At 41.7% G+C, this 25,813-nt stretch overlaps 1 protein-coding gene across 12 annotated transcripts in view; it reads left to right on the top strand.

The window, feature by feature from the left end:
• The first annotated feature begins 576 nt into the window (after positions 1–576).
• snap91a (synaptosome associated protein 91a) overlaps positions 577–25,813 on the top strand; it is a 43,401-nt gene continuing 18,164 nt past the window's right edge. For 4 of the 12 annotated variants that reach the window (XM_047599491.1, XM_047599492.1, XM_047599496.1 and 1 more), the window contains exons 1-8: positions 578–1,456; positions 18,419–18,561; positions 19,716–19,791; positions 21,182–21,284; positions 21,800–21,893; positions 22,490–22,601; positions 22,957–23,063; positions 23,639–23,680. In XM_047599491.1, the coding sequence (XP_047455447.1) occupies positions 1,327–1,456; positions 18,419–18,561; positions 19,716–19,791; positions 21,182–21,284; positions 21,800–21,893; positions 22,490–22,601; positions 22,957–23,063; positions 23,639–23,680 (807 nt within the window). In that variant the 5' untranslated portion in view covers positions 578–1,326. Of the gene's footprint in view, positions 1,457–18,418; positions 18,562–19,715; positions 19,792–21,181; positions 21,285–21,799; positions 21,894–22,489; positions 22,602–22,956; positions 23,064–23,638; positions 23,681–25,813 lie in introns of all 12 variants that reach the window. The other 8 variants (XM_047599495.1, XM_047599497.1, XM_047599493.1 and 5 more) reach the window with 3 other exon arrangements.

Genomic DNA, 25,813 nt, shown 5'->3' on the forward strand with positions numbered 1-25,813 from the left:
GAGACAAAAGGGACACCTAGACAATATTAGGTGGTCATAATGTAACCTTATTAATATATAGCTACTTCAAGAAAAAAAAAATCCACATTCTTGTTATTTAATGTGGAAATAAATTATATTTCGTGTGACGATCTGAACTCAGAAATCTGAAATGTAGCAAAGGTAAAAAATATTACGTTAGCTTACAATGGAAATGGTACATGATGCTGAGGAAGATTGCAGATCAGCACCATGGACAGAGACACGCGCTGATGAAACACTCCCCCGCGTCCTGATTGGCTGTTGTTTTGAGTCTAGTGATGATGGAGATCGGTGTTCCCTGCAGCTGCACGCTTCGTATGACCTTCATAGTATATAGAAGCAGCACGGCGAGCGTCAAGCTTGGCTGTAGAGTAGCGTTGTTCGCCCCTTTACGTCCACACGCGTCGTTTTTTTTCTCGTCCCATTCTGAGCTCTCGCGATGGTAGGCGATGCGTCGGGGTTGGCAAACGCTGCGTCACCTGACTCCGGAGAGGGAGGGGGGCAGGGCGTGTTGAAAAAAATATAAATAATTAATAATTAAATAAACACGCAGGACGTAAATCCGCCGAAAACGCCGCCATCCGACGACCCGGTTCGAAGCGCACATCTCCGGGGCAAAGACGCCGGGGCTCAGCAGAGAGGAATCAGTGGCGGAGGAGGAGAGAGTAACCGCTGCGCTGGATGGTGGGGATGATGATGATGATGATGATGATGCCAGCAAAGGCTTGATGTTCGCCTACACGCCCCGCTGATAACACACGGACTGTCGGAGCTGGTGGCAGTTGTGGTGGTGGTGAGGATTATCCAGGAGGCTGCAGAGAAGGAGGGGGGAGGCAGCAACGAGCATCATCCGGAGAGGACGGTTTTTTAAGGGCGGCTAGGCGACGATAAAACAGTGACAAATTTTTCGGAAATATAAGCAAAAGCCGGTAATATATATACACACACGTAAAAATCTCGACAAGGACTTTCCCGTTGGGGGGCTGCGCTTATTTAGCCTGTAACTATCAAAAGATAGTGGCCTACTGGGAAGAAAGTCAGCTCATGATTGTTCCAGAAACACATGCACGTCCAGCGGTGCTGAATCAGACACTTCCAGCTGTTATGCAACTCCAATCAATTGCCATTCTTTAGGAAGTGTGCCACCGTTTCTCTCCGGCGCTGTGCGGCCGTGGTGGTCTTCGAGGGTTCGGCTGGGATTACTGAGGCTGCTCGCTCATTTCAGTGAGTGTGAGTGTGTGTGTGTGCGTGTTGGGGGGGTAGGACCATATCGGACGCTTGGTAATCGAGCTCGGAGGACAGAAGATGTCGGGGCAGACGCTAACGGACCGCATCGCCGCGGCTCAGTACACCCTGACGGGGTCCGAGGTGTCCCGAGCTGTGTGTAAAGCCACCACACATGAGCAGACAGCTCCAAAGAAAAAGCACCTGGAATGTGAGTACATCTATCTATCTATCTATCTATCTATCTATCTATCTATCTATCTATCTATCTATCTATCTGTGTCTTTGTGACCCTCCATCCATCCTCCTGCTCGTGCATATAGGCCATGCACCACAGCCATGATGCCAGTCCACTCCCCTCTCCATCCTCTCCTCCTGTGTAATGCACTTGGAGGCATCCATCCAGCCACACTATGTGCTCTTGTGTATGCACGCACTCATACATACACTGCTCAAGTCCCCGCCGCCACTTTCATTTTAGCCTTAATTGAACAAACCACACTTATTGCCTATTTACAGCAGGGCTTCTTTCCCCATCGTGGTGGGTAGATGAGCCAGAGGCAAACCACCAAGCCATGTACCAGGTACTTAAATCCCCTTGACTGGAGACCGTCCTATTCCATGCTGCCTTTCATGCTAGTGAATGCATAATTGAAAATGTTAAAAGTGGAGTTGTTGCTGCTAAACAGAATTTCTCAGTGCTGGAGCAAAAAAAAAAAAAAAAAATGTGTGACACACCCAGCTATATCAGTGTTTTTTTTTTGTCTCTCTCTCTGTGCAATTAGTTGATTTATTGCTTTGTCCTTAGGAGGAAGTGGGAGGATGGAGGAGGGGTGCCAATTCAATTTCAAAAGAGAGAGAGAGAAGGGCTATAAACTATTCGGAAAGGGTTTAATAGGCCCCTGTTTACTCATAGGCAGGATGTCTATACATGATGTTGACTAAAATGAATGCACACATTATATAACAGTGAACGTCAGTTCATCGAAGGCTTGAAGGATTTCTTCTGCACATGGAAGCAGCATCACCCAGAACCTCATTGGGGGTTTTCAAAACACCTTCTAGCCTAGGCTACTTTTGTGTCTACCTGAACATATTGGTTATGTCCTCAGGTTTACAGACTGACTCTGTGAAACTCCTCCTATAGATATGTGAAAATGAGTCCAAAAGAAGCTAATACTCGTAAGCTGGTGGTCACGGCATGTGAAGTTGTGAATGTGAAATGGCCTTCAAGTGGTAACAAGATCTGTAAGCCGTGAGAACACAGCTGCTGGGCAACCGCTGACAACTAGAACCCACGGAGGCTAACAGTTTAGCAAGCTCACGAGCAAAATGCAAAGGCATGATGACAAGACGAGGCAGCTGAGGATATAAACATTTCCGTAAAATGTAGGCTATTATAAAAAGAAAAAAAATAGTTACACATAAATGTATTAACACACCATCAACCAGAGAAGAAAGTCACATGCCCTCCGCCATTGCTGAAAATGTCAGCAAGGGGGTCACTCGTGTTGATCTCATGAACGTGGTGACGTGACTCCAGGCGGCAGAGAAGAGGAAAATGATAAAGCAGAATGTCAGTTTACATAACTGCCTCCTCTAGTTCCCTTGCTAAGTGGCACAAAAGGTCTTAAAACAATACTGAACACACAAAAATACATTCACTTGTAATAAAATACAGGCAGAAGCAGGACGTCCACTGACAGCAAACACTTCAATTCGTGCACCAGTGGAATACGGCTAGCAGTTTAGCATATATTCATGGTTGCATTAGCTATTCAAATAATTTTTAGATTTTTTAAAAAAATGTGAACTCATATTTGACAGTGAACTAATATAGCAGAACATTCATAGCAATGAAACTGCGCCCGTGCCCAGCCCTTAGCAACTTAGCAGCAACCCCTTGTTAGCTTAGTTGCTAGAAACAAGGGTGTTTTTAAGCTAGCAGTGCTAAGCTGTTAAAGTAACTTTTAGGCAGTGTAATAAAGAAAAGAAGAAGTAGAAGAAAAGAAAACAAACACAGTAAAACACATTTGTTTTGTTACAAATAGTACAGGGTGACATCTGTGTACTGCAGAGAAACCTCCTTTACTTGAAGCTAGCATCGTTCATGCTCAATGCTAAAACTTTCTATCAACATTGCAATTCCAGGAGCATACTACATGAACTGTGACAAAGCATTAGGATGCATTAGCAACAAAATGAGATAAATCGAATTGTGGCAAGAGCAGAGAAGAAGAAGTGATGAAGGAAGTGAGTCTTTGGACTTCGGAGGTCAGGGTTTGGTCACAGAGGGAAAGGAAGTTTACAAGTTTGTAAAGTCAAACTCAGAAGGAGAAATCAGCCCAGTTGACCCATTTGCTGAACACCTTGTCAGTGTTAATGTTTTAGTGGTAACTGTTACATCTAACTGACACAGTGTTGGATTATCACATTTATGATGCTGTTCATGCTGGAACTGCCTCCATTCTCGCATCAGCGTTGCTTTAATGGACAACGTACAAAGCAAGTAACATGCCCTTCTTTTTATTAAGGAAATTCATGAGAATCACAGAATCCTTGTTGGAATCGTTTAGATTAATTCAGACGAATGATGGTAGGAAAATGATCAATTGCTATATTGCTATCTTGGATTCAAGGCTGCTAATACTAGATAATTGACCAAAAACTGTAAAACTGGTAGGTGTCATTGTCTTTGATTAGCTCTTAAAGTTTATTTTATCCAGTGTAACATTTTATGTCAAAACTAACATCACAGCTAATGTTAAATCTTACTTTCCTGCCTCGCTCATTAGCTTATTGGCTGAAAACCACAAGCATCATGTTGCTGGTTAATTTTGCTTTCATTGTTGGTTAACCGCGGAACTTTTAGAAATTAATTGAAAATATAAGAAAAAGCTAATTATTAAAAATTTGGCAAGGTCTTTCCTGTTCCATGATTCTGTCTGTTTAGCTCATAACTGTCAAAGGATACTGAAACTGTTTTATGCGTTGATTGACAGAAGAGAAGAAGACAGAAATAGCGGCATAGTCATAAATGCTTGCTTGAAACACGACTCATAATCCAATCCAAATAAACCAGACTTAAATTCTGTTAACAGTTTGATGGCCACATTTTATATTATTATTGAGTATAGATCCAACAGGGTGTCTTTATTTGCTAGGCATGGACAGGCTTGTGCAGAGGAGGAGGTGCAGCTACTGTATATTGTGTACACTCTATCAACCACACATACATCTAGTATATTTTGAGTCATTTGCGTATTTCCATGATATTAAGATGCTGGAAAGAGATTCACTTAATTCTCTGGCGTATCAAAGTCTTTAAGGGCTTGTGAGTCTTAATCCAAAGAGCTGCTCTTCAGTTCGCCTGCAACAGACCAATTAAAATAACTGAAAGATATCTCTTATCTTGGTTTTACCTCACTGTCCACCAGTCAGTTAAAAACCTCAATTAGATAATGTAGTCCGTCTGTCTGTTATCAAAGCTCCACCCTGCGCAAAACACTGTATTTGACTTCACTGTGTCAAATAAAGATTTTCTTTTAAAAAAGGCAAACTAGTTGAATTGTGAAAGGGATTCTTGTTGGTAGCTGTGGTCTAAAAATATCTCTCATGGATTGTTCCAGTGATGGACAAATGTGTGTTGGTCTGGTTCAAGAGACATCCAGGCCAGTAACCGCCTCACGCTGCGATCCTAAAGCTCCAGATAGAAACACCACCCTGAGGCTCATATCCCTTATTTCATACCTTAGAAGCAACCTAATAACTGAGACCGAACGGCTTGTGTCTTTACTCCATAAACTGATGACTTTATAGAAGCTAGATAATATAAATAATAGTGTCACAGTTAATGTGTGTCCCTGTAGGTTTAGCAAGAACCTTTAGATGCTAGTGGCGTTTATTTTGAGTGTCTGACAGATGACTGTGATACAGATCGGACATCTTCTAAACTCTTAAAGGATTAGAGCTCAGGCAGCAGCACAGATTGCCCGACACCCCACATGCTCAGTGTTTTTTTATTTATTTATTTTTTTTTTTACAGGAAAATCTTGATATCTTTCACTGGCTGCGTGGATGTTTATGCTTGCGCGTGCACGTTCACAAAAAGGTGCTTGTAAAGCCTCTGGCAGCATCCCAGTAAAAAAGGACTTGAGTGTGGATCCAATGGGGCGTCTTTGTTTGCTGGGCACTGGCAGGGTTCTGCTGAGGAGGAGGTGCAGCTGTGAGTCAAGTGACTCAATGGGCTAAGGTTCTGAAGGCGTTAGATTATTACTGTGAACAATGGAGACCATCTTTAAGAAGATTGGTTGTTCAATTTGTTTGCTACATGAAATCCAAAAGCTTATGTGTAGTATTAACATTATATTTTGTGCCATATGGTAAAGGGAACATCTGCAGTGTAAATTAAAGACACTGAATGAAATGCACATCTAGATATCCAAGTGCAGGCTGGTGTACCAGTGAAGAAGAAGACTCGAAAAACAATGAGTTCTACTCTGCAGTGTCTAGTGTGTAGTATGATTCCAGCAATATTCGCTGTAATTATGTTATAGCATACAAGTAAGAAAAAATAATCACATCAAACACCTTTATATTTGGGTTGTTCGGTGTTCGAGTATCTTCCTTTGAATTATCTTGGTGCGGCATCGTCACCATCTGTCATGCTGGCAGACACACACTCGACTCAGGGGTTCACGGTGGAGTGTGGCATGCCATGTCCACGACACTCGTGTGACACAGTGAGGCGAGAGCCAGACACAACTGTTACTGAAATACTATGATTAGAAATTGGTGATTGAAAGGGGAAATGATACCGTATTTCACTCTGGTGTTTAAGATGCTGTGGCGGTTCTGTCATGCTAGATTGATTGAATATCATTTATTTTTCATGCTTCAATTCTGCTGTGTCTGCAGGCCAATCTTTGTTCGGCTTTCTTCCTAAGCTAAAGCAACAGTTACCGAATGATTACTTCATTTCTTTTTTTCTTCGTCAGTGTTTAGGCTTCGTGAGTAGTCGTCATGTTTCTGGTTTGCCTGGGTAACAAGTGAGGCCTTTCTCAAAGAGCTAGCGCACGGATCAGAGGACTTTCAGGGTATCTGTGGTCCAGAGGGAAACAGCTAAGCGACTAGCGTAACAGGATTTGAATGTCTGCCAAATGAAGATGGCTCTGTTTCCGTAGACAGGCTCCACTACTCCTGCTTCTTCTAATAGCCTCCATTTTTATCTGCTGCTCCTCGTATTGCCCTAACCTCTCAATATCCTCCCACTGAGAGTTCAGCAGAGAGTTTGGACAGCTTTATTGCTTGAAGGTTATGTTTTAGAAAATCTACGGCACCCCTTTACGTCCGCGCATTGTTGAAATGTTGTTGAAAAGCGTCACGGCTCAGTTTCTTGCGTCTGCCGCCGTAATTAACACCAGCTCTGCTGCCACTCTAAATCTAGTCTCTCCAATTAACAGTTTTTTTTTTAACACAGAGATGCGATTATGCTCAGCTCGGAGCGAACCCAGGATAATATAACCTGCTATGTGCGTGTGTGTGCTGACGAGTGTCTGTGTGTGTGTTGACATAGGGGAGAAAGCAGGAGGGTCCGCGGCGAGAAACATAAACAGCGTGCTGAGTCCCCTTTGGCTGCTATGGTGCTGTTACCACAACATGAGTCACCGTCAATGTGTTACCACATTTGAGAATCAGGCGGAAAGGAAGGCGGAATGGGGGTGGGGCTCCGGGGGCCTTCGTGATGGTCTTTTAGACTCACCTGTGTTAATTTACATGCTAAGAATTCAATTTGACTCACCCCAGTGCCAAATAAAATCGCTTTTTTTTTCATTACACACCTTTGAATACAGCCTGGAGGAGCACAATCTGTACTTCAAAGTAGTGAGTGAGGTTGATCTTTTGAAATCTTTTTACAAGATGTACTTGAAAATTATGTAGCTCTGCATGGAAAAAAATAGCAGCCTTATTAATCCTCTTGTTGCATTTCACACTGTTTAAATGAGGACTGTATTATCTGCTCAGTAAACATGATGGTGGGTGCAGCAAGGTTAGCTTAGCAGGTTAGCTTAGTACAGCTAGGTTGCTTAGCATAAAAGCTAGCCTCTGTCACAAGGACAAACATGTCCCCTTCCAGCCCTTCTAAGGCTCATTATCTAAGATGTTATATTTCATGTACACAGTCACATGAGCTAGAATAGTTGCTTCAGCTCACAAACTGAAGCTAAAACTGTTATGTTCTTTAAAGTTGGATCACAAGGGATTAGTTAAGTTTAAACTGCTGGAAAACCACACCTCTGTTAGCATTTGTTAGCATCATTTGTTTTAAGTTTTTGCTTCATGTATTAACTTACCGGATGTGTACAATGGCTCAGAGTTAGGAGTTGAGCCTTTTAATGGGTAGTAACGATGACAGGCTTCCGTTGTCAGAATTCAGTAAATTGAATGTTGATGCTGGTGGGGGCAGATACAGTGTAAATATACTCTAAGAAGGTTATGAACCATGGTAGAATAAAAAGTTCAGTTTGATAATTAGGTTCGTTTTTTTCGTAGCATTATCTTCATGTTTAGCACAGCATTTAAATGGTGTCTTTGTTCCAGTTTTTACAGTTTTCAAAAAGTAAAAATGCAGTTGTCTCAGTAGCAGCAGAGGTACTGCCGTGCTGGTTACATTCATCCCGTCGCTTCCATCTGCAGTGATATCATCCATAAATGCCAGTGTGCCAGCAGCGTACGAGCCTTGATGCCAGTCTGCCGGGACTCATGAGCTGTTGTTCCTTTCAGTTTTTTCACTTCACTTTTGTTCCGTCGTTCTGATATATTGTCATTTTATTCTCTAGAACTTTATTCTACAGCTCCACCGGTGTGTTTTTTTGTGTCTGGTTGTGAATCGTCTGAGGCTGTCTTCGTGAAGTCTTCTTGATCACTGACAACATAAGCATCTAGAGAACATTCTTGAATCGCTCTGCAGTGATACTGAGGCTTATCCTCACCACGCAGATTATTTTCCTCTCATCAAACCTCCATGGTCCACCAGCTTGTTTTTGATTTACCAGTTTTCCTGTTTTAGAAAGAACAACACAAATAGGTTTGCTTTCGCATCAACCGTCATTATTGTCCTCTTCACCCTGATCCTCTTGTGAGCCCTTTTGCGTATTTGTCTTTTGATGTCATCGTCCACATCGCTCTGTCTTTCGCCATTAATCTCTGAATCTTTGACACAGCAGAAAACACATCGTATGCCAAAGAATCAGAGGAGCTCACTTTTCTGGTTAACTCCTTAAACAGTACAGACAGGTATCATACAGCGTCTTTTCCAGAGGTCCTACATCCTTAAAGCTCTACGTAAGTCTGTATTATCATGCGATATGCTACTAACACAAAGTACTCTCTGTTTTGCTGAGTCAACCCATCTTGCTGAAGTCTTACAGGCTTGTTGAGCTGCGTCCGAATGTTTTTTAGGTGGGAGCATGCTTATATGCTTCATCTGAAACACCTCTCTGAGCCTGCTAACCGCTCCCTACCTGCGAGGCCGTGAAGTGGTATTTGTATTGAAGTTGCCTTACAAATGCAACTATGAGAGCATGAGCGTAGTGCCGATACCCGATACTAGTACAGATATCGATTCATACCTGGAAATAACACTGACATACTACAGTGGGGCAAAAAAATTTAGTTGTAAGGTCTCCGGTTACCACTTGTGCTGCGTTAAAAGGTCTGCATCATCCACACAAGTGTTTATAAATTGATGTACTTTTTAGATACTTAGGGTGCATACTTTGTTTAGCCCGTTCTTTATTGCAAGTATATATATATATATATATATATAAAAAAAGATGATAGGGAGGTCGTTGAGAAGACTTGGCATGCACTGCAGTGCTCTCACAGCGGGTGCCTCAGAAAGCCCCAGAATGTTGCTCTGATGTTAAACAGTGTGTGGGAGGTGGACTGTGTGTGCAGATTAATGACCTGGGTCAAGGATCCCCCACACGGCTGCTATCAAACCATTATCTAGTCTAAATCTGAGCAGTTGATTCAAATTGATTCCCTTTTCCTTTCTTAGTACCTCCCACTGCATGAGTGACTAACATGAGTGTCCCCCAGTCCTCTTTCTTACACCCACTGTATGTTTTATGGATGTCACAATGCCCTTGAGCCTGGAGGCCTGAGGATAAATACATTAATATTTCATCCAGTTCTACGCGTGCTGCAATTTATGGTATTTAAACGGGCTGAATGCTCCCAGAGCAGGATGCAGGTAAACAGCCCTTTGTGCTCATATCCAGGTAAACAGCAGAAGCCTTTCCAGCAGCTCAAACGCTAAAGGGGCATGTGTATACTCCGACTGCAAATCAATAATGCAGGGAGGCTAGGGTTTCCTGCTGTTTTATTACTCTCTCTGACTGCTGAGTTTGGCCTCAGGACCCGACTTTGCAATAAAAAAGCAAAGCGTCACAAGAAAGTGTTCCCCCCTCTGAGTGAGTCACCAAATAGAAAAGGGTCCCGTGGGAAGTTTTTGGTATACGCTTTGGATGTTTTATGTCTTACGTTTTATATTTATGTCTTTCCATAAAGTCTCCTGGGCAATCTGCATGAGGTCCCGAACAAATCTACCTCCTTCATTCAGAAGATCATTGATGAATTTAGAGAATTACCCCAGTCTCAGTCAAATCCGTCCTGGCGTGTATTTTATACAGTGACGGTGGCAGATTTACTGAAGAACATTTGTAGGAACATCAGGGTTTTTGGTTTCAGACAGAGGTAGCGTATCCATGTCACTTTTAGATGAATCTTTGTAAATTGTCATCATCATGAACATGGCCCTAGGCAGATTTTGTAATGCTGCTGACACTCAATATAATATAAAGAATGAACAAAACTGGTTGAAGGCAAACTCTCACCAAATAGTCTTCCATTTTGCCCTGGTAATAGATCCCTCCAGCTAAAACTGTGACTAGGCTGATGTAGCTTGAGGACGTATTGCATATTGGTTTTAGCATTTCACTTTTATGTTTCAGAATTGGCCTTCATCTGAATGTCAAGGAACCATGCAGGTTCTTTCTGACAAAACTGAGATACATACTTTTCCCGTTTACTTTTCCCATATGTTAGTCACAAACAGCAGCTGTTGCCCAGCAGAGATTGTTGCAGGTCCTGACCTGAATTTAATTTTCTTGGTTGCTTTTTGGGGGGGGGTTGATAACTCATGCAGTAACTGGAGAGACACTCTTAGGAGTATTCACTTCATGCAGGATAGACATCTATTCTGAATGAAGTGAATACTCCTAAGAGTGTCTCTCCAGCTGTAAAGATGTTATTTAACAACATGCACAATGGAGTGTTAGTCTTAGACTCAATAGAGATTTTGTGGTAGTAAGTAAGGCCATGATTTGCAAACAAACCCACTTGTGGGTCTACACACTGATGGTGGTGAAGAGATGTAGAGAATGTTGGAGGTCTGCATGGGATGAGGAACGCTCTCACAGGTGTAATCTAACAACGCTAACATAATCCATACGCGGATATCTTATCTTAGATACTCAAATCAGTCAAAGCTGATCAGATTTCAATTGGGCAGAGCTGGTCCAGATCAGTCTAAGCTTGTCAAAACACAAGCAGAGCTTTAATCTCACACAGATATGTCAAGAAAATAAATCCAGCAATCCAGTCGAAAAAAAAAAAGAGAGTATTTGATTCAGCCTTGCTCTGTCTGTCCTGTGAATCTCTCTTGGAGCAGAATAATCCACAATACTCAGGCTATGGATTTTCTTTAGGGAAGACTGAGGTGGACAGAATAAGAGAATAAGTATAATGGAAGTTTATGTTTTGTTTTTTAGTCTTTGTATTTTGTTTTTGCTTTTTGTCTTTCTTGCATCGGTAGTTTTTAAGCACATGTTGTGGCCAGACAGACAATTACTAATAGAATTAGAAAGTACAATTAGAGCAGTTAGAAGATGATTAAATCAGTGATAATAGTTCACAAGAGCATCTCAGTGTTTACAAAAAGTCTGTTTGGATGATTATTTGATGAGCCAAGATGAACAGTGTTATGGCAATGGATAAAGCTGTATTTGGTACTGTGGAGTCTGTTAACTACAGACAAAAAACTAAACAAAAACAAAGCTGAAATAGGGCAAGATGAAGCTATTACAAGATATTCTACTACTCACGCAAGAAGTTTCAATTCTAAAAGACGATGTTGCCTTCAGAAACTCACTAAGTATCTGGTCTAAAGAGCAGCACCCACAGGTGTTCCTACTTAAACTCGACTCACCTCTGCTCTCTTAGAATTGATGAAGCCACTTGGATGAGTGGTGAACTGCATTTATGAGACCCTGCAAGTCCAGTTGCCCCTTGTTTCAGCTTCTTTGGACAATGACCGGACACTTATCTATTGGTGGAGGTATCTGTTTTGATTCTGTTTTATTACCCAAATGGGGTAAGATATTGGGAATGGTTGGCTTCAAAAAACCTTGCCTTTGGTTTAAATAATGTTTTTGTGGGCATACCATGACCTGGACACTGAGAACACAGACACATTGCACAGGTTCATTTTCAAACATTTGTCTCATGCCTCCTGATTACATGCCGTGATGTGAACGTCTAGATTACCAGTCAGGTACATGCTAACTCACGCCACATTTTTTCTAAACATGCTAAAGCTTTTCGCCAATTACTTAAACTAGAAACACCAGCCTCCCTCTTCAAACTTTTTTTGCTGCTTTATACGGTGACAGGCGTCAGGATTTTCATTTAAATTACAACTACACCTATGTAGTAGTGTAGCAGTACTTTCAACAGCAGCTATTGTGCTTTCATATCTAGCAGTGCTTGAAGGTGTGTGGCATTATTCACAGTATTAGGTTCACAACTTGACTGCATTGTTCTTGGGTATTTTGTTGCATAAAACCTACCAAATCAAACAACTCTCTCTAACACATTATTGAGGAAGGAAAAAAGTGTTATGGGTAATCAGGAAACAGGGTGATGTTGGGATTTTCTTTCGTTTTTTAACTCACGGGCAGTGTGGAAGCCAACCAGACCAAACCACCACCCACAACCCACGAGTTAAATGTCATCGTATGAATACAACGCAGCGCTGCTATCTGTATCCACCAGCAGTTGTGGCAGCTCCGTGTGGGTCGGCAGTTTCTCCCTCAGATGTCACATCCAGCCTCCACCGTATCTGGATCCCGGTGGCTCACTCTTTGTTTGGCTGCCACACCGCATTGGTGCCGTGCTTACGACGGGGTACAGTGCATTCTGGGTATTTTTTTTTTTCTTCTCCTCTCCCTTCCCCCGTGTGTTGCTCGAGGGGTGAGCGGAGCTATAAATAAGCTGCGTTCTTTCATGGTCCATTCATTTGTAGCTCAACAAGACGCTCTCGTGCAGCATGGCTCGTATCACGCTCTGCACTGTTACACTGACACTGAGATTTTACTGAATCAACCCGTCCTCGTGTTTGTCGTTCAAATATGGATTTCCCGTCCACCAAATATGACAACAGGCGGAAAACACCTTAAAAGCTCGTCATGGAGGTTATATGGTGGATAATGGCGTGTCTTTGTACGAGTCCAGGCTGTGACTCATGACACACATCTGGCTCTGGCTAGATGGCCGCTGTCATGATGATTTCTGATGATTTCCCATCTTCACACAGCAGAATTTTACTCCTCGCTGCCGCTGCAAATATGGTAGCCTGTTGCCTAGGAAACCACCTTGGCCGGTCCCCAAATGGTGCGTGTACATTTGTAAAAATTAATCTATAAAGAGGAAGAGGCGGGTGTTCCGTGTGTGCGCTGTGATGCATGGCGGTTTGCCTTCGGACGTACTGACACACACAATGCGTTTCATGCCACTTATTCGGTATTGATCACCAGACGATATATTTTTGGTGTGGATTTTCAGTGCGTATTTGTGCACCTTGTTCGTGATCTCCTTGTTTTGTCACCACATGCAGAGACTGTGTATGAACGTGAACGTGTGAGACCGGTGGTTCTCTTCCCTTTTGCACCTCAGGTGCTCTGGTTGTGAAAGATATCAGAACAGGCTGTGTCTTTGTGGACGTTGGTTAGAGTGCATGTGTGTCCTACTGTTTGAAATGTGTGGAGTTGTGCAGAGGCTATTGTAAACCTCTCGTCACGATTAACCTTGACTAGCAGCACAATATTCCCCAGGCTTTAAAAGAAGGACACGAGCTTTGTGATGAAATGTTGTGCTGGGGTCACGGTGAAATAGACAATCAGCCTCATCTTTGGCTTTAACAACTTTTTTGGAACTTTGCGACATTCATATCTGATGGAAAAACAGATTTATGCACTCACACGTAACTGGTCAACACTAGTGCTGCAGACCTCTGTAAGTGTAAGTCCAGATGTCACAATTGCTGTAATCACAGCTTATGTAGCTGGATGGACTCACTCTGCAATTACTCTCAGTGGTTCAGCGTCGACACTTTTCCAGTGGCAGCTCATTCTGTTCCGACATTCCCGCCAGGCATTTTGTTGAGGCCCGGCGTCACATGGCTTCTTCAGCTCTGGTTGCTCTGATGTCAGTACTTGCATCTGCTTTGATCTTATCTTATGCTCTGTGAGCGATTTTCCCATTACATACCGTGGACTGGAATGACTTCATTAACAGATCTGCCGTTGCACGTGTAACCACAACCTAGACATACTCGAGTAATACAAATACAATGTGAAAAGCAGTTCGTTTCTATTTTGTTATATTGGGATGTCCACAGATCAGCCACAACATCATGACCACTGACAGGAGAAATAAATAATGTTAACCATCTTGTGACAATATAGTGTTCTACTGGGAAACATTTGGACCTGGCATTTGTGTGGATGTTACTCAGACATGTGCCACCCACTTAGACCAGAACAACCAGTGACACTCCATGATGGCATTAGCCATCCCCAGCAGGATGCAGCCTCCCACAAGGTGTTGACCTGGCCTCCAAATCCATTACATCCCAAACTGATCAAGTATCTGTGGGAAGCCTGATCCGTAGAGGCCCCACAGGACACTCTCAGGAAACCCATATCCATTCTCTGATAAGTCAGAACTGTTTTGGAGGCACGAGGGAGAGATACACAATATTAGAAATGCTATCCCTGATGGGCGTATACCCTGTGGCATGCTGCATAGTTTCACTGGACAGTATCTCAGAATTAAGACACCGATGGTGGCATTGTAAATGCTGACATGATGTAAGCATGCCAGTGGTTAATGGTAGTAATCAGTGCCCGTGGCTCAAATCCCAAATATGGGATCTGTGTCGCAAACCCACAAATAGAAATATTATCTGGGAGTTTGGTATTAGAAAACACACAAACAGTAACTGAAAGCTGCTGAGTTATTTGCTTTCTGGTTTTATAGTCGTTGCTCAACCTAAATAGTGAAAACCAGCTCCAGGGTACTATTTTATAATCTGTCCGTCTTGTCAAGTGCAGCCGTTGCCTGTTTTAACATGCATCAGAAGTACTAGCAACTGTGCAATGGATCGAACCGTGCTAATGACAGTCAGAATGATAGTCAGGTTCTCAGCATGTGCTGGCGTTCGGCTACATCCACGGTAGGTTTCTCTGCGCCTTTCCGTCTTAGTCACACTCACGCATATGAATAATTGAGAAGGAAGGTGGGGGGAGCCGGTGAGTCGAGAGTTCCTGCTGAATTGTTGCCCAGCATCTCAATCAGAACAACGTTTCCCTCTCGCTGCATGATTAGGATTCGCTTCTGCTGCTGCTGCGCACCTGAATATTTCCTAACACATTTTCAAATCAACTTATCTCGGTTCCTCGTTGGAGGCCGTTTGTCAGATCTTGAAAATCATGCCACGGTTATGTCATACAGGAGATATGAGACAGGGGTTTTTTTAATTCGTAGTAGCTTTTTATTACTTTTTACAGTAACACAGACCCTGACAAAAGGAAATGCAGAGAGACAGGCAGAGAAACAGACAGACAGAGTGATGAAGAGCGTAGGATGATGCAGGCTGCTGACTCATCAGACCTGTAGGGGCTGTGTATTTGTGCATCTGTGTGCTCGCTGCTTTACTACTGGAGAGGAGGACATGAACAGCGGAAGGAAGCGAGAGGAGACCAGGAGACCGTCAAAAGGCAAAACGACCTTGAAATTCAAATTTGAATTCAAATTCAAAAATAAATCATTGCCTCGAGCTCAGTTATTAGATGTCTCCACGAGAACAAGACAATTCTTTCATTTCAAAGATGTTCAATAGATCTCAGTAAAGAGACTCTGTGAGCTGAGTTTCCTTTAAACCTGCAACACATAAATCATTCAGAATGGGGATTATTTTGTTGTAAAGTTCTCTTTGCTTCACAAAATCTGCAACAAAGATAAGACAAATAAGCTTTTTTTGTCAGTTAGTCAACCACATACTGTACGTCATATCCTTCTTTGTCAGATTGTCATGTTATTAGCCCGACCCAATTAGAATGAGTCCGGTGTAATACACCATTTAGATTTCATTATGTGGGACGTTTCAACCTTTATAGAGAAAAATATATCTCTGCACACAATTAGATAGAACGACAACCACTCAGAGCTGTTTTGTTGTAAATTTATTCGACTCTGTGGTGCTCAGATGACGTGTCTGACTACCTGACTGTTATTCCATCCCACTTCCCGCATGACGTGACTGCCCCTGCACATCTTTACCGGGGGCATAATCAGGTCCGACAACAGACCAACTTGCCTCCACAAATATTTCGTATGTGATTTCCAGCCTGCCCCCCCCAGGCTATCTTGATGCAGTTTCATTTTGTTAGACTTATCATCTCATAGCCACGAGACAAGGTCAAAATAGACTAATGCGGTCTAAACTGTCTTGTAAACAGTGTCGATGCCACAAAGAGGAATGTGTCATGCGTAACACAGATGAGCAGGACGTGGCACATAGAGTGAGACCTGTCAGCGGAGCCGCCTTTGCTGTGAGCACCTTCCTCTAAGAAGCAAATCTGTAAAAATACCTCACAAATATATACTTTATATTATATGGCCAGCTAGGTTTCTGATAGCTTAATGTTTCACCGAGTACTATATTTCTGGGGAACTATATTCAGTCGCTTAGTAACACACGTTTAGTCACTCCGTTGAGCATGTCCAGGTCACAGGGAAGTCACTGCCCTCAGTGAAAAAGTACAACGTCACAAAAGTCCTCCTTCATACCTATCGCTCGTTCCCCATGTCATTATTGGTGCTGGCCCCGCATGTGACGTGCACTTCATATGAGGCGTACTGCCGTATATAAATATATCTACATAACGCCAGGGAGGAAAATTCAATTGACACCTCTCAACTGCCTCTCAGTCTGCTGTCGGTAAGTGTGCAGACCTGGATATGACACTTTTAATAAATCACAGGCTTCAACCCTCACAATCGTTCCGCAAAAATCAAGGCTTTCAAACTGACGCCGGTCATGTTTCCCATTCTTTCTGTCCGTCCATCCCTTTGCATACCCACCTACTTATTTCCTCACGCTGTCTCTGGAGATAGGATCCAAGGTTTGCCATTGCAGTCAGCTCTCCTATCAGCCAGTGAACACATGTCCTTCACAGAGGACCGTTACCTCTCAGATGCTGATAAACGGCAGGAAGGGAACGTTGTAGTAGAGTGGTCTCAATTAATTGGGTATAAGAAAGCTTTTAGTCCACTTTCCTTTAATTAGTGCTACAATAACACGGGGCTTACAGCAGTTAGCTGGAATTCTTGTAATGATGAATATCTGTTTTCATGATATGCCCTGAACAAGCCGCATTAATTAATTTTCAGGCCATTAAAGGGGCATAAGAACATGCTGTGTAACCTAATCATGCAATTAGCAAACATGTAGGAACAACAACACTGATTTGGACCGGCGTTGCTATTCCATATCTGCTTTTCTATTAGCTTTGTTTTGGTTTCTACCAAGTCCTAGAGGAAATGTGTGGTTCTTGAGCTGGTAAATACTCGACTACAGTACGTTCTGGATCTGGATCGGCAGCTTGTAACTACCTCATCAGAACTTTTTTTTATGGGAACCAGATTGATTATGGCTGTGAACACTGAGGCATTAAAAGATTCTGCAGAGCTGAGGGGAACCAGAGAGTCGGGAAATAACTTTTAGATTTTTCATTATTTTCTCACTCACATTATCCGTAGCCAATTTGGTCCATTGCTAAAATATTCATTGATTCACCTGTGATTTACATAATATGGTCCTGGCACTCGGATGTACCACCCACCTAGACCAGGTCTCCAAATTCACTAGATCCCAAACTCATCAAGTATCCGTGGGATTCACTGGAAGACGCCCGATCCACAGAGACCCCCTCCCTTCAACCCAGACACCACATGACTATTCTCATGTCCATTCATTGAGTTACAACTGTTTTGGAGGCTCAAGGGAGACCTACAGTAGACCACGGTTTTAAGAAGGAATAGGAGGTGGTCATAATGTCATGCCTGATTGGTGTAACTCTATAGATAACATGCACCTCTTGCCATCCTGTTTTTTCTCTCTGCGTCTCTCTGCTGTGGAATATTGAACTCCCTCTCTTCCTGCCTGTGCTGCTATTACTGACTGCCTGCAGAAGCGAAACAAAGCAGCAGCCAGTGTGACTCATACCAGGCAATTGTGGCATAATGTGAAACCCTCATCTAAATCCATTTCAAGCAGCTCCTTTCTCTTGGGCAGATACCACTTACTAAATGGACGTTTTACATTAGACAGATGTCGGGCCACGGAACACCTGTCATATCTCATAATACTTGTAATTAGTTTGGTAAAATGACCCAAGAAGGTGGTGTTGAAAGGAAAAATTTGGTTAATGGGTGACACAGTTTCCTTCATAAAAGTGACAGTATTTTGAAATTAATCTGAGCGGGTCTGAGTCTGAAGCACTTCTCATTCCATTTCCAGGTGTTTTGCATATTTAAAGAAACACTATTAAGGGGACTGCATAGGGTTAATTAAAAAATGTGAAATTTAGCAAGGCCTAGATGCTGAATCATCCCATATATTTTCTCACACGTTTTTCATCTGTCCATCTTTCTCCTCTGTCCCTGCAGCCGTTTTACTCATCGTTACTTGAAGTAACTTGCTGCAAACCCCTTCCTCATATCTAACACCTGACCTCCTGTTCCTCTTCTCCTCTTTGCTCCTCAGACCTGATCCAGGCCACACAGGACACCAATGTGAACGTCCCCCAGATGGCCGACACGCTGATGGAGAGGGCCGGCAACGCAAGCTGGGTGGTGGTTTTTAAAGCCCTGATCACCACACACCACATGATGGTGCATGGGAATGAGGTGAGGCCATGTATTTGAACAATGCATTTTACCATACCACTGTTTGTAGTTCCAGCAGAGAGTATGCACATTACGTTTTTGCCCTCGAATGAGCTGTGAGTGCGATTGGGGTCTTTGGAGAATGCATTGACGAGCTGCTCTCCATTTGGTGTAAGTGGTATACGAACAAAGATTGTGGCTAATGTTTCCTTGTGGTTGCCGTCGTACTGTGTACGATGTTCTCTGGTCACACCACTGCTAGTTTTGAGTCACTCATCTGTCACCTTGACAACAAATGAAAGTTGGATAGAGGGGATTTCAAGAGAAAACTCAATTTCAATATTTGAAACTTTTGTTGGCTTTGGATGTTTATCACAAAAAGAAAATAAGGGAAGAAAATCAAACACAATCTCACAAACTTTGCCTCAAAGGGAGTCATGGAAATAGCTAAGGGACTGACTTGGTCCTGACCCCCTGACCCGTTTGTGTGTCCTGACAGCTGAAAAAAGGCTCAGGCTCTGGATGGACAACGAGAGATAACTGTGAGGGATAAATGGCTGCTTCCTTTACCGACCCCCAAGCTGCTACTGAATTGCAGACGAGACAAAAGAAAAGGAATAAATGTGTGCCTGTTGTATTTCTACTTGCCTACTTTTTCCATTTGTTTATTTTCTATTTATTATTATGGAGTGGGGAGGGATTAGCAACCTCAGCATGCGCTGACAGAAAGCATAAGAGATTAGGCAACAGGAAGATAACAGCATTAACCTTTGTAGGCAACACAGCAGGTGTCAGGGAGAAAGGGTAAGTGTTGCCATAAGCCACAATGGGATGCAATAACCCTTGAGCACACACATTTCACAAATGGTCTCTTTGATGTCTGTGCTATAACTTGTGTTATCTGGGCACTAGATCTAAGGGGTTGAATATGCATGCGTGTCACTGGAATCTATTAGTTTTATACTCTTTGTCGCGGTCCCCTCCATTTGTCCTGTGTGTATTCACATCCTCCCACTCATGGAGGCGCCACTGTTTTTTTAGTTTGTTTCAGTCGCCTATAAAAATGATACCATTATAGAATCACGCCCGAATTGTTTGTAGAGTCTTGTAGAGTGCTGAATGGCTCCTCTGAGATATTGGAGGAAATAATGCTGTGTATTTGTTCTCTCCTACAGAGATTCCTCCAGTTCCTGGCATCTAGAAACACCTTGTTCAACCTCAGCAATTTCCTGGACAAAACTGGCTCCCACGGTGTGTAGTGTTTCCTTGGTTCCAGTTTGTGGTCAAAACCAGCCCTCCATATTTTACAACGCTGAAGTATCCCTTTTTTTCTGTGCTCTGTATCCATTATTTTTTCACTCTCTAAGACTTGGACATGTATTGAAGCTGTTGAGACAACAGCGGAACAAGCATGCGTTTTTACACCAGCATCAGTTACAGCTCTTCTAATCTCCGCTCCCCTCAATTAAACTCGTTTCCATGGAAATTAACGCAGTCTCCCATGGTGATAAACACCGGCTCCGCAGCCTGTTGTCATGGACATTTCTGCCGGGTTAACTGTAGCGGTTAGGAAACCAAATAGCGCGCTTCAGAAACATTTCGTTTTAAATTGTACATTAGACTTAGAATGAGAAATGCTTAAGTCTCTCAGAATGAAAATACAAGTCCTTATTAAAGTCATTCCTTTATTGGTGTTTTTTTGGAAATGCTTTTTTACTATTGCTTGGCACTAATTTAAAAGATTTACCCAACTTTTTTTCCAACGACTGTAAAATGTTAGATGTTTGTCCAGAATACGTAATTTCCCACCTCTTGTCTTAAACCAGGCTAGGCTAAGGTAAACTACGCTATATGGCTATACAGCCAGGTAATTTGTTTAGTGTCCTAGTTAAGCATAATTGAAAGCATACATTTTTTTTTTATTATTATCTTAACACCATTAGTATTTTTTAATCTTTAGAAAGGGTTATGCTATTCCACATGTTTCCTGTTTTTATTCTAATGTCTCATAGCTAAACTATATTATGTAGCTTAGCTTAATTGGAAGCATGAACAGCTAGCCTAGCCTTTTTCTTACTTTACTACCATTAGTATTATTTAATCTTTGCAAATGGTCATGCTATTTCACATTTCTACCGTCTTTATGCTAACTTCTCATGTTTAGGTTAATATATTAGCTTAGTTGTTTAGCTCTGCATAATTGTACACACTAAAAACAGCTAGTCTGGCTTTTTAACAAAATAAAAATTTCTCTTTATGGTTTTAGCAATATATATACATATTTAGAATACATATATGAGTGTCAGAAGAAGATTGATATCAGCTACAGCCATGTAGTTAACTTAATTTAGCATAACTGGAAGCATGGGAGAACGCTAGCTTTGCCTTGTAAAACGGCAACCTATTATTATTTCAGTTATGATTATTATCATTATCATTATTTACAGTAGAAACTTTCAGTCCAATTTTGATGAGAAACTAATCCTACTTCTCTTAACCACATATTTAGCATACAAACAATGAGACGTTAGATTTATATGTATGTCACAAGTGGAACATGCAAGCTTTGTAACATATTGATTTTACATCTTGTGTTTTTGTAACAGTCTGCTGATGTGTTTCAACCCATATATGTCCTCAGGCTACGACATGTCCACATTTATCAGACGCTACAGCCGCTATCTCAACGAGAAAGCCTTTGCCTACAGACAGATGTCCTTCGACTTTGGCAGAGTAAAGAAAGGGTATAATTTCTTCCTTTATCCGAATGAAATAAATAATTATTCCAGTGTAATTATTGATTGATTTTTGACATTTTTTTATGCCTAATTAGTTTAGCCAGGACCAGAAAACATGGTTCACATCCGTCAGAATAACGCAGGGCTCTCATTCATGCATTAGTTAACCACCCTTAGGCCAAAAGCCTGGTTTTGCTTGTGTGTACTGAATGCGGAGATGAATACAGAGAGGATTATTACTCATGCTCACAGTGAACATCTCTTTGTAGCTGGCAGGCACAAGGTCCCGCTGGCAACATAATCTGACAAAAAACAGAGACTATAGAATAAGGAATAAGGACAGAATAGAGATGGTGGTGGATACTATGTGTGTGTGACAGGTGCAGAGGCTGGATCCATTACAGTGGTTAGTAGACCATCCGATTCACAGTCATTAATTCCCCCATGTTTTAAATGTCTGAGAGCACTTCTGCTGCTCATTTCTTGCAATTTCAATTTCGTTCTGTATCGCTGCGTCTCAGAGCTGAGGGAGTGATGAGGACCATGTCAGTGGAGAAGCTGCTGAAAGGAATGCCCATCCTGCAGAGCCAGATCGACGCACTGCTGGATTTTGAGGTGAGTGACACCCGCTAATCGGCAACAGTGTCTTGTTGCAAGGTTACTGAATTCGCTGCGGGACACTCTCAGTCAATAGAAGAGCTTATTGGATTTGACTAAACTTTATCTTCAATGAAGACATGTTGTGGTGATGACATAACATGTCACAGCCACTTTCGTCATAACTGTAAGACCATACTCAGAGGACTGAGGTTAGTGATGGGCAGCCATGTATACATTTGCATATTATTCCACTCTGCTGAGTGTGAAAGGGTTTGCTCATAAAAGGCTAGATTTTCTCTTAAAACACTGAAGAGTTGACTGATGTAATCAAAAATGTGCAACATTATTAAGTCACTATCTAATATTAAATGCTTCACTAGAATAATGTATAAAAAGGGAAATACAATTCTGTCTGAATATGCAAGAATAAACATATATGTCAATGTATGTATATGTTTTATGGCAATAAGAACACCCTTATAGTCAAACATGAAGATAGGACCATCCAGTTGTGAGGGTGTTTTGCTCCTGTGTCGTAATTCTTTTTATTTGAGGAATCCAAAACTTGTCCTTCAGCATCTTTGACCCATTCAAAATGTTTGTGTCCTCAGGTGCATCCACAGGAGCTGAACAATGGAGTGATTAATGCCTGCTTCCTCCTGCTCTTCAAAGATCTGATAAAGTTATATGCCTGCTACAATGATGGTATCATCAACCTGCTAGGTAAAAAAAATAAAATAAAAATAAATCTCTCCTTTTATCAGGATCGGTCCCAGTATTTAATGTACCTTTAATGGATACAGCAGATGTTACTATTTAAATCTTCCATTGTGATAAATGGATATCATGACAAAAAAAATCCAGCAAGTATCTCCCTAAGTGTCTATAAATCATTTTGTTCCTGCTGTGGAAAGGAACTTTTAAAATTATATCACGAGAAATAGGTTATACTAGGTTATAGCTTCATGGGCAATATTTGTAAGTGGGATCACATAGAAGGTAAGTCGCTCTTTATCGGCAAAAACATTATATGCTAGGTAAGAGTTATTGTTTGACTGTCACAACTTCTTGTGTCCAGAAAAATTTTTCCAGATGAAGAGGAGCCAGTGTAAAGATGGGCTCGAGATCTACAAGAGATTTCTTACACGAATGACTCGGGTCTCTGAGTTCTTCAAAATTGCTGAGGTAACATGCACAGTGGCCCTGTTCTGACCTGGTGAACTGCTCCAGCTCCATGTACTTGTGTTGACACCTGGCACTAAAATGTGTCTCAGACGTGAGGATATGATAGAAATTAAGAACCTTGATTAAGCTGTAAAGTTGGTCTCACTCGCTAAAAGTACATGTTTTTATTTCTTTATCTTCAACTCAATATTAGTGAAGAGACCAGCACAACGCTGCAGTTATAACTTGAACACCTTCCCTATGCAGAGTATCAGCTGCCCCTACTGCGCAGTTAACATTAGTAAAAGATAAATCTTGGTTCATAAATGTAAATAAAGATGACAGACATTATTAAGGAAATAGATAATTTAGCTCCATGTGGCTACTTCTCATAAATAAACGTTTTTCATGACTTAATTACACGTAGCCTACTGATATTTTCAAGTTATTGCTTAGTTATTGCTTAGCCCACTTGTCATCAGATCCCTCAGGACGCATTTTAAAAACTGGTCTGGACAGGACTGGTGTTGCAAATTAGCCGCTAACTAGCTAACTTGTAACTGTTATCTAACTTGTCACTCCTTTTCTTTTTACAGCAAGTGGGAATAGACAAAAATGACATACCAGAGCTCACTCAGGTAAGAATGCTGCAGATTCCACGTCTCTATTCTTTTTCAAATGATTTTTATTGGATTTGTTATATTTTTAAGCTACATACTAACATAGCATGTCAGCGGTGTTTTCTTTCTGATAGTTTTGCATGTAGTATGAATGTTTAAAGCGACCCTATAATTTTTGTCCTGCTGTGTCCACCGGAATCGTTGGATGTCTGATTACGATCAGACATTCTCAGAGAGGTCCTCCACGCAACAAATGACCGGTGGTTCTTTGGCGATTGACAGTCCCTGTGCCCCCCTTTTTCTTTTCACTTCCAGAGATGCAGATTGATCATTCAGGCTGAGAGTGTGAGTAGTGAGTAGTGCACAGAGCTAGCTTTTTTGGAAGCAAGCAGCTTAGGGAAGGTCAACTCTTTTTGAGTGCACTGAATTGAAGCACACTGCACAGTGAGTGCACACCCAGCGGAAAGACACCAGACGCTCTGATGAACTGGGATGAAGTGACTAGAAGAACCGAAAGCTGTGACATGCCGAGCATTGCTGCAAACCGGGCGGCTGATTTTCTGCTGCTAAGACTCTGAGCTAAACACTGTTTTAGTTCAACAACTGGATGAAGGCACAGTAGATTGTCAGATTGTGCTGCGGAGTTTCCATGACAGCCACAGAGTCACACAACGTTTTGGGAAACTATTCTGATTCCTGATTTATAGTTCACTGACCAACATATCTGATTCCCATAATGAGAAATATTTCATGTTGGTTCCTGAATCAGTCACAGGGTTTTAAACTCTGTTATGTTGTGGAAACTTTAGCTAAGGTCCTTTCAGACTTGGCAACATGGATGACTTGCATGACAAAGCATGCTGTAACGTGTGATTAAATGGAAGCTTGTTAGGTTGCTGTAGAGCTAGTAGCCAAAAACAATATGCACAACATGGCAAGTGTACAACTTCTGAAGATAGAGGTTTGATGTTGAGGTTTTGAGACTTCTGGTCAAATTCATAAATCCACAGGACAGTTGCTTGTGTCAGCCCTTTTTTTTTCCAATGGTTTGTCGAACCTTTATATTTCAAAGAGGTATGAACAGTTAAATATCCAAAAGCTGATTTTGTACCAGGCTGAAAACATCTTAACATGGAGGAATACTGGGATTGGCTCACTTTTGGAGCCAGCCTCCTGGGGCTATTTGAGGAACCACAGTTTTTAACACTTGATTTATTTTTAGCAGCTTGATTTAAAGCTAAGAATGAAGATAATAAACAGAAGGAAGCAGCTATATAGCACTGTTTGGTCCAAGAATCACATATTCTGTAACATATCTTAAGCTGTGGAAGAGGAAGAGTGTAATGTAAATGTAAATGAGCATTTAGGGGCATTGCAATTTGGGTTTGCGTTATATAACCATGTGAAACAGAGCCTCTGGAATTATATTGGAAAGATAAACATCTCCTTTTATTTTGCATAAAACATGGAAATCATAAAAAAATACATATTTTTCTGTATATTTTAACTCTTCCCCACTCAGGATTTAAATGCAATGCTGCACAAACACATCACCACGTACAACAGGTTGACCGTTGTCACGTAACTGAGAAATGTTAAGTATTAAGTATATTTTTGACACCTTCCTAGTGTTTATATGCTAATGCTAATTCTTGGAATCTTGTTACATCTCTTATACCAGGTTTTACACAGACTTGCAGACAATAAAAGGAGACACACATTGCTTCATAGATTGCTTCCTGGCTCCCGTGGGTGTGATACACAGGGCGTTTAAACTTACTGCACTCAGTTGGGAGTTTCAGTGCTCATTTTTACATGAAAGATATATAAGATTACAACAGAGAATCAAATGGCTTCTTGAAGCTTCAACTGTCTTGCAGCGACATTACATCCTGGCGTTCTGTAATCTTTGCTTCCGTTGTGACACAAGAAAAACAAGTGAATGATCCTGGGTTACAGAGCTCATAAAAATGCACTCTCTCCAGTGGCCTTTAGTTCGTACCGCAACAATTTCTGATTTGGTTTCCGTGAAAAAGTGTTGAAAATTCTCAAAATGAGTCATATAAAATGAATCATAAACCGTACGTGAATAGAAGATCAATGACTCTACTTGAAATATGTCCCTATTTTCCTCACCAGTCAGTGTGCAGC

The sequence above is a fragment of the Mugil cephalus genome, chromosome 11 (genome assembly GCF_022458985.1).
Source record: "Mugil cephalus isolate CIBA_MC_2020 chromosome 11, CIBA_Mcephalus_1.1, whole genome shotgun sequence".
Lineage (NCBI taxonomy): Eukaryota > Metazoa > Chordata > Actinopteri > Mugiliformes > Mugilidae > Mugil > Mugil cephalus.